General features: G+C 36.4%; 2 protein-coding genes across 2 annotated transcripts; one reads left to right on the top strand and one right to left on the bottom strand.

Annotated features, from left to right (window-relative positions):
* The first annotated feature begins 2670 nt into the window (after window positions 1-2670).
* Window positions 2671-4776, top strand: LOC113288313 (pentatricopeptide repeat-containing protein At1g11290, chloroplastic-like). The gene is made up of 2 exons (XM_026537317.1): window positions 2671-3844; window positions 4174-4776. Exons 1-2 carry the CDS (start codon window positions 2826-2828, stop codon window positions 4262-4264), a joined length of 1110 nt encoding a protein of 369 aa, XP_026393102.1. The 5' UTR covers window positions 2671-2825; the 3' UTR covers window positions 4265-4776.
* A 166-nt stretch (window positions 4777-4942) lies between these two features.
* Window positions 4943-8289, bottom strand: LOC113288314 (p21-activated protein kinase-interacting protein 1-like). The gene is made up of 3 exons (XM_026537318.1): window positions 7495-8289; window positions 5551-5854; window positions 4943-5374 (listed from the first exon to the last, which is right to left on the bottom strand). Exons 1-3 carry the CDS (start codon window positions 8122-8124, stop codon window positions 5334-5336), a joined length of 975 nt encoding a protein of 324 aa, XP_026393103.1. The 5' UTR covers window positions 8125-8289; the 3' UTR covers window positions 4943-5333.
* Between the last annotated feature and the right edge of the window lie 1209 nt (window positions 8290-9498).

The raw sequence follows: 9498 nt of genomic DNA, 5'->3' as shown, positions 1-9498 counted from the left end.
CAAATCCCTCTATCATCTTAATCAATTGACAGTAACTACCAGAACCAATTTATCTGACTTTTTTCATCACTATCCCCAATTCTTCTTGATTCATTCCCATCTTCTGATATCTCGAATTCCATCTCAATAAATCACTAAATCCCATGAATTTATTCACTAATCCAACAATAACAACGAATGCATGTCCATCTTCATTTCCAATCCATTCATCATCAATTAATCGACGACAAAAACTTGAATTTCTTGATTTTGTTCTCAACAACGAATCCCTAATTTCTGATTCTTCTTCCTGAGTTTTTCTTGAGAACCATCTTGTTGTAACATCTTCAAGTAAACCTTCAACAACATCTTCTTCTTAATTTAACCCTTCGGGAATCCAGCTAAACCCATTAAAGGCCTTGGCTTGCCGAAGGTAGCAACTAAGGAAGAGAAAATAATAACTAAAACAATTTAAGAGAAATGAAATCATTCTTTGTTCGACCTAGAAATCATACCATCTTTAATTTTTTGATTGAACTGGAATACTAAATCTCTACCTGTTCATCTGCGATAATAACCATGTTGAGAAATAAATCAGACGCGTCCATTTTCTTAGAGAATTTCCAAGATAAGATTATTGTCCAAGATTAACACTCGTGTGGATCCATGCGTGTCACTGATGTGGGTCATTACATCTTAAGCGTTTATTTTTATATAGATTAAATATCGATGAGATGGATATTCATGTATACGAAACGTGTATAAGGGTAATATGGTAATTTTTATTTCATTATATCCTCTCATTAAAGGAGAAATTAACAAAAAAAATGCGATATATTGACTAAACTAACGGTTTTGGATGCAAACATGGATGAAGGCCTATTTTTGAAAAGTGTAAAAAAACAGGCCTAGATTTGTCTTTCGAGTTGAATACTAGGCATATTTCTCTATATATCTCAAATTTATAGGAGTACGATTTAAGAGATTAAGAAACTTTCCTAACATGTAAATTTGTTGGATGCATTTTATAGTTCCATCACCAACAACTTACCAAAACTTTTTGTAAATAAAAATAATGCGGATATTATCACCAGTGTAAACAACAAAAATAAGGTCGTCTGAGTCATGGTCAAGAGTAAATGCCATATTGGAGAGATTTGAAGGAGATTGGATATTAACATCTTCTTGGAAGAGATTATTAGGAAAAAGAAGATACAAATTTCCATTATTTATAAAAGAGGGATACCATTTTCAGCGAGGATGATACTTTTGAGAGATCTGACCGTCAGTATCTGTTAGCACTTTTTTGTACTATATGTAATGGTATGATCCCCGATAATAATGGTATCCCCTTTATAAGTCGTGCTAGTTTTGTACCAACTTTGTCTGGATTCATTAACCACATGTAATCAGATGTCCGAATACAATATACAAATGGAATTGCTTTGAGCTTTTGTCTTTAGTGTTCAACCAAATTTTTTGTATCACTTTTTGTTCCATGTAAGTAGCTTCCATGATGATGTAATATTCTTTTTGAATAAAAATAGCCGTTGGAGATACACTTTGCTGAATCAATAGTTTTTCTCTTACGGGTACTTATTTCCCTATAACACAACCTCTTTTGTTTCTGCTTCAACAATTGACAAAAGTACCTAATGATTTTTGCTTGGAGATTAAATCATCATTAGGGTTGACATTTCAGTTTTAATAACAACTTCAAGATATTCAGGATGGGAACACCAAAAAAACTTCAAATCTATAAGAAGGAGAATATCTACGATAATTCCTACAGGTATTTAATATGACTAGCAGTAACAATTGCTTTTCTTTCCCTCTTTCTCCCCAAAAAAAAAAAAACACCCTAGGATTTCCTCCTTTTTCTTGCTCAGATCTAATCTTTTTGGCTTCAAGGATTATGTTTTTTAGATTTTTTTTTGTTGTTGTTGTTTTTGGCGTCGATTGACATATTTTTTCGTTATTTGGACGTTTATTTCTTCGTCTTTGCGATGATTTCTCTTCGTGGCGATTCTTACAAATCTCCATGGTGTTTCTTTCATTGTTATTCTCGATTCCTTTCAAGAACATCAATGATTCTACCCGGCTTCGCTTTAGATTCATCTCCGACAAGAGGGATTTAGGCCCCCAGATTCATTTGGGCCCTACAATATTTTGGGTAAAATACCCTATTTCCTCTGGAGCATCTCTTATCGAAGAAGACAATCAGTTTAAATGATCGAAGTTTACACTATCATTCGTCGCCACTATTTATATAAAAGTTGGATATCTTTGCAGTTTATGGTTCTTTCTCTTCGCGATGTACTTGTTATATGAAATACTCCTAAATTTCAAAAATGAAACATCTCTTTAGAAATGGAATCACGGGAACCAATCTTTATCTCATTAATTATGAGCTGGTCCTGAAAAACATATGCTCTAGGTTACCAAATTACACCGGAGATTACCAAGTCCATGCAAAACAAAATAAAAAAAAAACGTCATCACTAAGTTCAACGGACGTGACCCTCAATAAAATTTGGTAATCTGGGTAGCAACTCTCAAAAATAAGCCGATCGTTGATCTATTTTCTTTGGTCAACTAATTACTGGTGCCGGTCGTTTATTGTAGTTGTTAAGGAAGAAAAGGTTGGTCGTTGATCCATTTTCTTTGGTTAACTAATTAGTTGTGCCGGCATTGATCGTTGATTAGTTGTTATGGAAAAATAGGTTGACAAGAAAGAAAAAAAAAATAAGAAAAAGAAGGAGCATGATTTCCCAACACTTGAAGATCTGTTTTATCATTTCCCGTCCAAATTGAAGGACGCCATTCAAACCCGTTGTTTTAGTTCCATGACACCTCTCTTGGATTTCTGCGACAAAATAGAATTTCTTCAGCAAATCCATGCTAAATACATTGTTTATGGTCACCATCAAAACGAAACCCTCTGTTCAAAGCATATAAGCAGTCATGCTAATCTCGACCATCTTCATTTCTCTCAAAAAGTATTCAATTCTGTAGACAACCCAAATTCTCTTGTTTATAATACACTTCTCCAAAGTCTTTTAAAGTTTGGTAAATACAATGAAACCCATCTTGAAACTGTAAGGAAAATCCATGGAAATTTTATTAAATTGGGTTATCATTTGGATATTAGTGTTTTGGAAGAAATGGATGGTTTATATGGTAAAGGTAGTGGTGCTAGTGAACTGTTTGAAGAAATGCCTATCAAGGGGTTAACTTTTTGGAACTTGCTGATATCTGAGTGTACACAAAATGGTAAACCTGATGAAAGTTTTCGGCTTTTTAGAGAGATGAGAATGGAAGGATTAGAACCTGATTGCAAAACTATTATTAACCTATTGAGATCGAGTGTTATTTTGAACTCACTTGAAGCTGGGAAATTTGTTCATCTTTTGATTGTTTTGAGCAACTTAACTAATGATTTATCGGTGAATACTGCTTTATTGACGATGTACACAAAACTAGGTCGTCTGGAATCTGCAAAAGTGTTATTTGATCAAATGCTAGACAGGGATTGTGTTATGTGGAACATAATAGTTTTGGCTTATTGTAGGAATGGATATCCAAAGGAAGCGTTAGAACTGTTGATGCAGATGGGAAGATCAGGTGTTAGAACCGATTTATGTACTGCATTAGCTGTTATATCTTCAGCTACGGAGTTGAAATCTCTTGGGCAGGGTAAAGAGGTACATGCACATGTGGTCCGTAATGGTTCTGATTATCAAGTATCAGTTCATAATTCACTGATTGATATGTATTGCAAATGTGGCGATTTAAGAAGTGCACGAAACATCTTTGATTTTGTTCTTGACAAGACCGTGGTTTCATGGAGTTCCATGATCAAGGGGTATGTAAACACTGGTCTGTATTCTGATGCTTTGTCCCTCTTTTCTAAAATGAGAATTGAGGGAACTAGATTTGATAGTGTGACAGTCATGAATGTTTTACCTGCTTGTGTGAATATGGGAGCTTTAGAATATGTCAAATATTTTCATGGGTATTCAATAAAATATGGTTTAATCTCAGAAGTCTCCATGGTTACAGCACCTTTTGACAGCTACGCAAAATGTGGATGTATAGAAGTGGCCCAGAAGCTCTTTGATTAAGAACTTGATGCTAAGGATTTAGTTTCATGGAATACTATGATCAATGCTTATTCAAAACATGGAATTTCAGGTCGATGTTTCGAGTTGTATGCCAAAATGAAGGGTTTGAACTTGAGACCAGACAGGATAACCTTTCTCGGATTATTAACAGCGTATGTTAATTTAGGATTGGTGAAAGAAGGCTGGGAGTGTTTTGAGGAGATGAGAAAAACTTACAATTGTGAACCCAGTCTTGAACACTATGCTTGTATGGTGGATCTTTTGGGGCGCACTGGGCATACTGAAGAAGCTGTAAAACTTTTAAAATCGATGCCTTTTGAGCCAGATGCACGAATCTGGGGGTCATTATTGATGGCAAGTAAGACAAAATCAGACGCTAAGCTCGCCGAGTTTGCAACAGAGGAACTCATAAAGATGGGGCCGGGAAATGCTGCAAACTACATTTTGCTTTCCAACACAGGAAAATGGGATAAGGTTGCTAATATGAGGGTTGTTCTTAGAAATAAAGGTCTGAAAAAGACGCCAGGCATTAGCTGGTTAGAGATCAGTGGCAGTGTACATGAGTTTCGTGTTACTGATCGTTCCCATCCAAAGTCGCGGGATATTTATGCCATTTTAGGAAATCTAGAAATGGAAATCAAGAATAATTCATCCAAGAGTTCACAACTATTATCCTGAGTTCCAGTTTGGCGTTCTGTATGTTCCACAGAACTCCGGCGACAACAGTATGGCTCTGGATAGTAATTCCCTTGAAACCAAGTGGTTGCAATTTCACCAGTCATACCAATCTTGAATAAACTATTTCTGAGTAAAGTGCTAAAAGAGAATGCAAACCGATCTACAATAGTTATAAAGGGCAATAGAACACCAAAAGTGCCTTCAGAAATTTGTTGCACAACTTTTTTATCTTTACATACTTCTCTGAGCCGAAATATATAAGAAAACAAACACACAGGTACTTTTTTTAATGTTCCTAACACATCAAAATTGAAGGCTGATGAATGGTATTCATAAACCAACCACTCTAAATCACAACATTTTACCAACATCGTTTTTGTACCCCTTGGAAAGACATCAAAATTTCCCAACAAACATAAAGAAGCCACTATCAATGGTATATGGTTTATCTCAAAGTTTCTTGATCCTGCATGACTATTTTCACAACACGAATAACTGAGGGGCTGTGTTGCCCAACGACACACAAAAAGGTGTTCACTCATTTTCTGCATCTTACTTTGAGGAACTTGTCCCCAATTCTGATTTCTTGATTGCTGTTAACAAGGAAACAAGCAAACATAAAAAGCTACAAACTGCAAAATCAACTTATGAAACAACAAAATTTATTTTGAGTACCAGGACAAGGAACTAAATTACTCAATACAACAGAAACTTTACTGACAAAACAACAAAATTATACTCAAACAGATCCATGAAACAGAGCACTCACATTTTATCGAGGATCCTGCAAGACATGTCAACCTAGATTTTGTGTCCGCCTCAGCAACTGGACTTGGCTGCTCTTTATTTGCCATGCGAACATCCCACACCCTTATGATTCCATCTGACGATGCAGATGCTACTAGATATGGGGATTCAGAGTTTTCCACATCATCGATGGTACTGCTAGACAGGACTGCAACTCCTTTCACACGCTTTGAATGTGCTTTCTCAATACAATATGCTTTCTTTCCACTGACAGGGTCCCATGCTGTGACGTTACAGTCCTCCCCGCCAGTAAATAACAGTCCATTCTGTTATCATCAAAATCAACATTAGGAAAGACAACATAAATAAGTGCAAACATCAAAAACATTTTCGGTATTGTCTGTTCTTGAAGGAAGGACACGTATGTTGTTCAACCAATTATTTTCACTATTATTTTGGTCAGGAGTTTATTGACAACATTGTAAGAACCAATAAAATATTTTCATTAGGGAGCAATCCAGAGCCTCGGACACACATAAACTCAGCTAGAAGAACAATAAATTGGAAAGCTTGAGATAAACGCACTCATGAAATCTTTAAATGATATAAAGGACAAAGAAAAAGTAGAATCTCTTGTTCACTCCATGAATGCAACCTCTACCATAAGCGAGCAAACATCATGTAGCCATTGTATGTTTCCTCAGCAGATAAAACCAGGAAGCAGAAAAAAAGCCATTGCTTCCACAAAATAAAAATTAATTTTTCACAACGTAAAATGTCTATATAATATATTCTGAAACTTCTGAAGCACAAAATGTTAATTGAAAAACTATTCATAGAAAACAACGGCAAACTAATCAAAGCTTCCAAACTCTTCCCTTCGAAAGCAAGGCGATATGAGAAAAGGAAACCCTAGAGGGCTTGCATATCTCCTGATGATTTATTTCTTCATGTAAGAGGTGCCAAGATATTGGTTTGTGAACGTCAATGCGGCTTAATGATCTAAAGCAAACAAATGGAAGGCATAAAGCACCCATCACTGTGGCCATGAATTATCTCCTATGCATCTGGGAGCAGTGCTTAGATGTAATTACGAAGGTTAATACTGTATATGGGGAAATTTGAAGACTATAAACAGGTAAAAGGATTAAAACAAAAAGGTTTTACAGTTTTGTCACAGTAAATAAAGTAATAATCCCCTTCAGACATGAGTTTGGCAGCGCAACTGAAAGTTGAAGAGAAGCAGACTGTAAATGATGGATATATGACATATTGCTTGCAAGCCTGATGCGTTGAAAATTAGAAAAGAATTCCGCCTGCAACACGTCCATTGGGATTTGACCTTCGGAAAGAGAAATTCTGCTTATATCAATAAACCCCTTTTCCTACAGCTAAGCATCTTATTCAGCTTACAAGCATCTCAAGAAGGACTTGAGAGATTTGGGGAAAAACCTATAGTCATAGATCCCCACCATCAAAGTGAAGCAGAAACCCACCAAAACTTTAAAGACTCGGCTAATTTGTCATGAAATTGGCTATCCTCTACTCAATCTAGTTCAGCAATATTTCTTTAAGCATACCAGAAATCTATTTCAACTCTAAGTTTGAGCTAAACAAGAAACCTAAAAACTAAACATTTGAACCATAATTGATATTGTTGGCATTACTTAACAAGTTCAGAAATGAACAATTGTTTTAGTACAAACAACTAAGGTCTCTAAACAAAAATTTGTGAACCCTTATACTCTATGCATTTTAATCAAATAAACATATGCTTGTATTTCAACAGATCTTTAATTCTTATCTCTCGAAAGAAATCTCAGTGACACTACCTACATGAATTCATCCACTGTGAACATAAAGCTTAAAATCATAAAATTTTCCATGACACCAGTAACAAACAGCCGTATTCATATCAAACACAAACAAGTAAAGTTGGGGGAAAATAAGGTAGAGAAATCCTTACAGCAGATGCAGCAGCACAAAGAATTCTATTCTTGTTATCCATCTCTAAAACCAACTTAGCATCCTCAGCTTCATGAATACAAATTTTATCTTCCATAACCAAAAAGAACTTACTCCCATCTGAATCAAATTTCACCATTGAAGCTTCCTTATTTAACCTACAGCAAAAACTCCTCCTCCCTCTCACTAAATTGGACATAGCTAAACAAGAATCTCTACCAACACTCAAAGCCAACTTCCCAGACTTATGTATGCTCAAATCGTTAACACTTTTTCTATGGGCTTGGATACTTTTGTAATGAACAAAAGGGTCAGCATCATAAATACTAACAGTACCATCTTCAGAACCACTGAGAAGATTACGAGGGTAAGAAAGTGAAGATGAGTTAAAGAAAGAGACACAAGTGATCGCCCCTGTTTGATTTATGAGAGATCCAACTTCTGAAGAAGTGGTTATGTCGTATATTTTAATGGAGTCATCTGCTCCACCAGAGACGGCTACAGGACCAGACATAGCAACACATTTAATTGCAGAGATATGAGATGGGTATGAGAAAAGTGGGATTAGGGTTTCAGATTTGAGCTTGAATCCCCATATGAACTTCTCGTAAGAACCAGCTACTAGAGTCATGGTGTCTCTCTCTCTCTTTCTCTCTGTAGGCGGAAGGTTTAGCGTCTGTGAATCAATTGGTCTGTAGGGTTTAACTGCGGAAGAAATCCCCAAATGGTTTTGTGGAGGGGAAGGCTAAAAAACTGCAGCCTGTAAGGGGGTGTAGGGTTTATAGAAAGTTGGACTGGAAGTGAAAATGCTTGGTGCCCCCAGACCCTTTCTCCATGACGGGTTGTAAAAATACTGGTTCATGGTTTTTTTTGTTTTTTTTTGTTGATGTCCTAGACTAATGGTCCCTTGACTACATCCAAATTCCTTAAATTGGAGTGGATTTCAGCAATTATAGGAATTGAACCCATAATGGTTAATGATTGTTCAGTCGTGACTATCGCTAGGCCCTAAGGCCAAGCATTATCCTTAGCTATAGCTAATTTGAAGTTAAGGGAAATTGGTCTCAGGCAACTTCATTATGGTGTTGTGACATCCCTTAGGCCTATTCCTATGCACATGTCAAATCCTGATATTTGGCATATAAGCATCGACTATGGGTATGCCAAACTGCCAAACTCATATGTCTATATGCCAGGACTTGCATATATGCATACACGACAGAGTTTCCATCGAGCGATAGAGTGTCCATCGCTCAATGGTCAATCGAACGCTCGCTGGTCATTCCAGCGCTAGCGACAGTCAAGCTATCGCTCGCTGGTCTGATCACCGCTAAGCAACTCCTCATCCAACGACTACAGTTTTTCCCCGCTATAAATACCCAATTTCAAATTCATTTAAACTTACACCAGAACTTCTAAATCTCTCTAGAACTTCTCAATCTCCAATTCTTTTCTGATCTTCTAATTCCTCAAAGAGCATGGCTGATAATGCGAACATGGTTGAGTTCATAGCAGATCAACATGCTGCGGAAAATAAAGAGTTGTTAATCGTGCCAATGTGCGAGTTCGAATTAGGAGGAGAGTAACAAAATTTACAATTGCGAAAGATGAAAGTATTTGCAGGAATTATGTTCATCGTATTGAGACTTAATTCGCAGAAGAATCTCGTCTCCAAAAATTTTTTGGGATGGGGTTTTGAGGAGATTTGAAGAACAAACAATGAACCTCAACAATCGTGATGTTGTAGGGTTGAGTAATCGCTTCACTATAATCAGTCGTGATGTTACTAGGTATGTTGTTTTACTTCGGCAAGAAAGTCCAAATCTAAGGAGTGGTGAAACCTATTTGGAACTTAAACAAAGGTGTCATGCGGAATATCGTCGCATCTACGAACAAGACTTCGAATTTGGAAGTTGTTTCGATATTTTAAGTTGCTTGCCCATATATTGTCCAATATATATATATATATATTGTAACTTCTTAATTGTCCACTTATTTGTCTAAG

Source organism: Papaver somniferum, chromosome 6, assembly GCF_003573695.1.
Source record: "Papaver somniferum cultivar HN1 chromosome 6, ASM357369v1, whole genome shotgun sequence".
In the NCBI taxonomy this organism is placed as follows: Eukaryota; Viridiplantae; Streptophyta; class Magnoliopsida; order Ranunculales; family Papaveraceae; genus Papaver; species Papaver somniferum.
Note: the sequence above shows the minus strand (reverse complement) of the source record. Positions and strands in the feature narration are given on the sequence as shown.

Excerpts from the sequence above, each read along its gene's own strand:
- LOC113288314 (XM_026537318.1), bottom strand. The coding sequence starts at position 8,124 with ATGACTCTAGTAGCTGGTTCTTACGAGAAGTTCATATGGGGATTCAAG. Across the intron at positions 5,855-7,494 it reads TTTGTGCTGCTGCATCTGCT|AATGGACTGTTATTTACTGG; the intron begins GTAAGGATTTCT and ends TGATGATAACAG. Across the intron at positions 5,375-5,550 it reads TGCAGGATCCTCGATAAAAT|CAATCAAGAAATCAGAATTG; the intron begins GTGAGTGCTCTG and ends CCTTGTTAACAG.
- LOC113288313 (XM_026537317.1), top strand. The coding sequence starts at position 2,826 with ATGACACCTCTCTTGGATTTCTGCGACAAAATAGAATTTCTTCAGCAA. Across the intron at positions 3,845-4,173 it reads TGGAGTTCCATGATCAAGGG|GTCGATGTTTCGAGTTGTAT; the intron begins GTATGTAAACAC and ends ATGGAATTTCAG.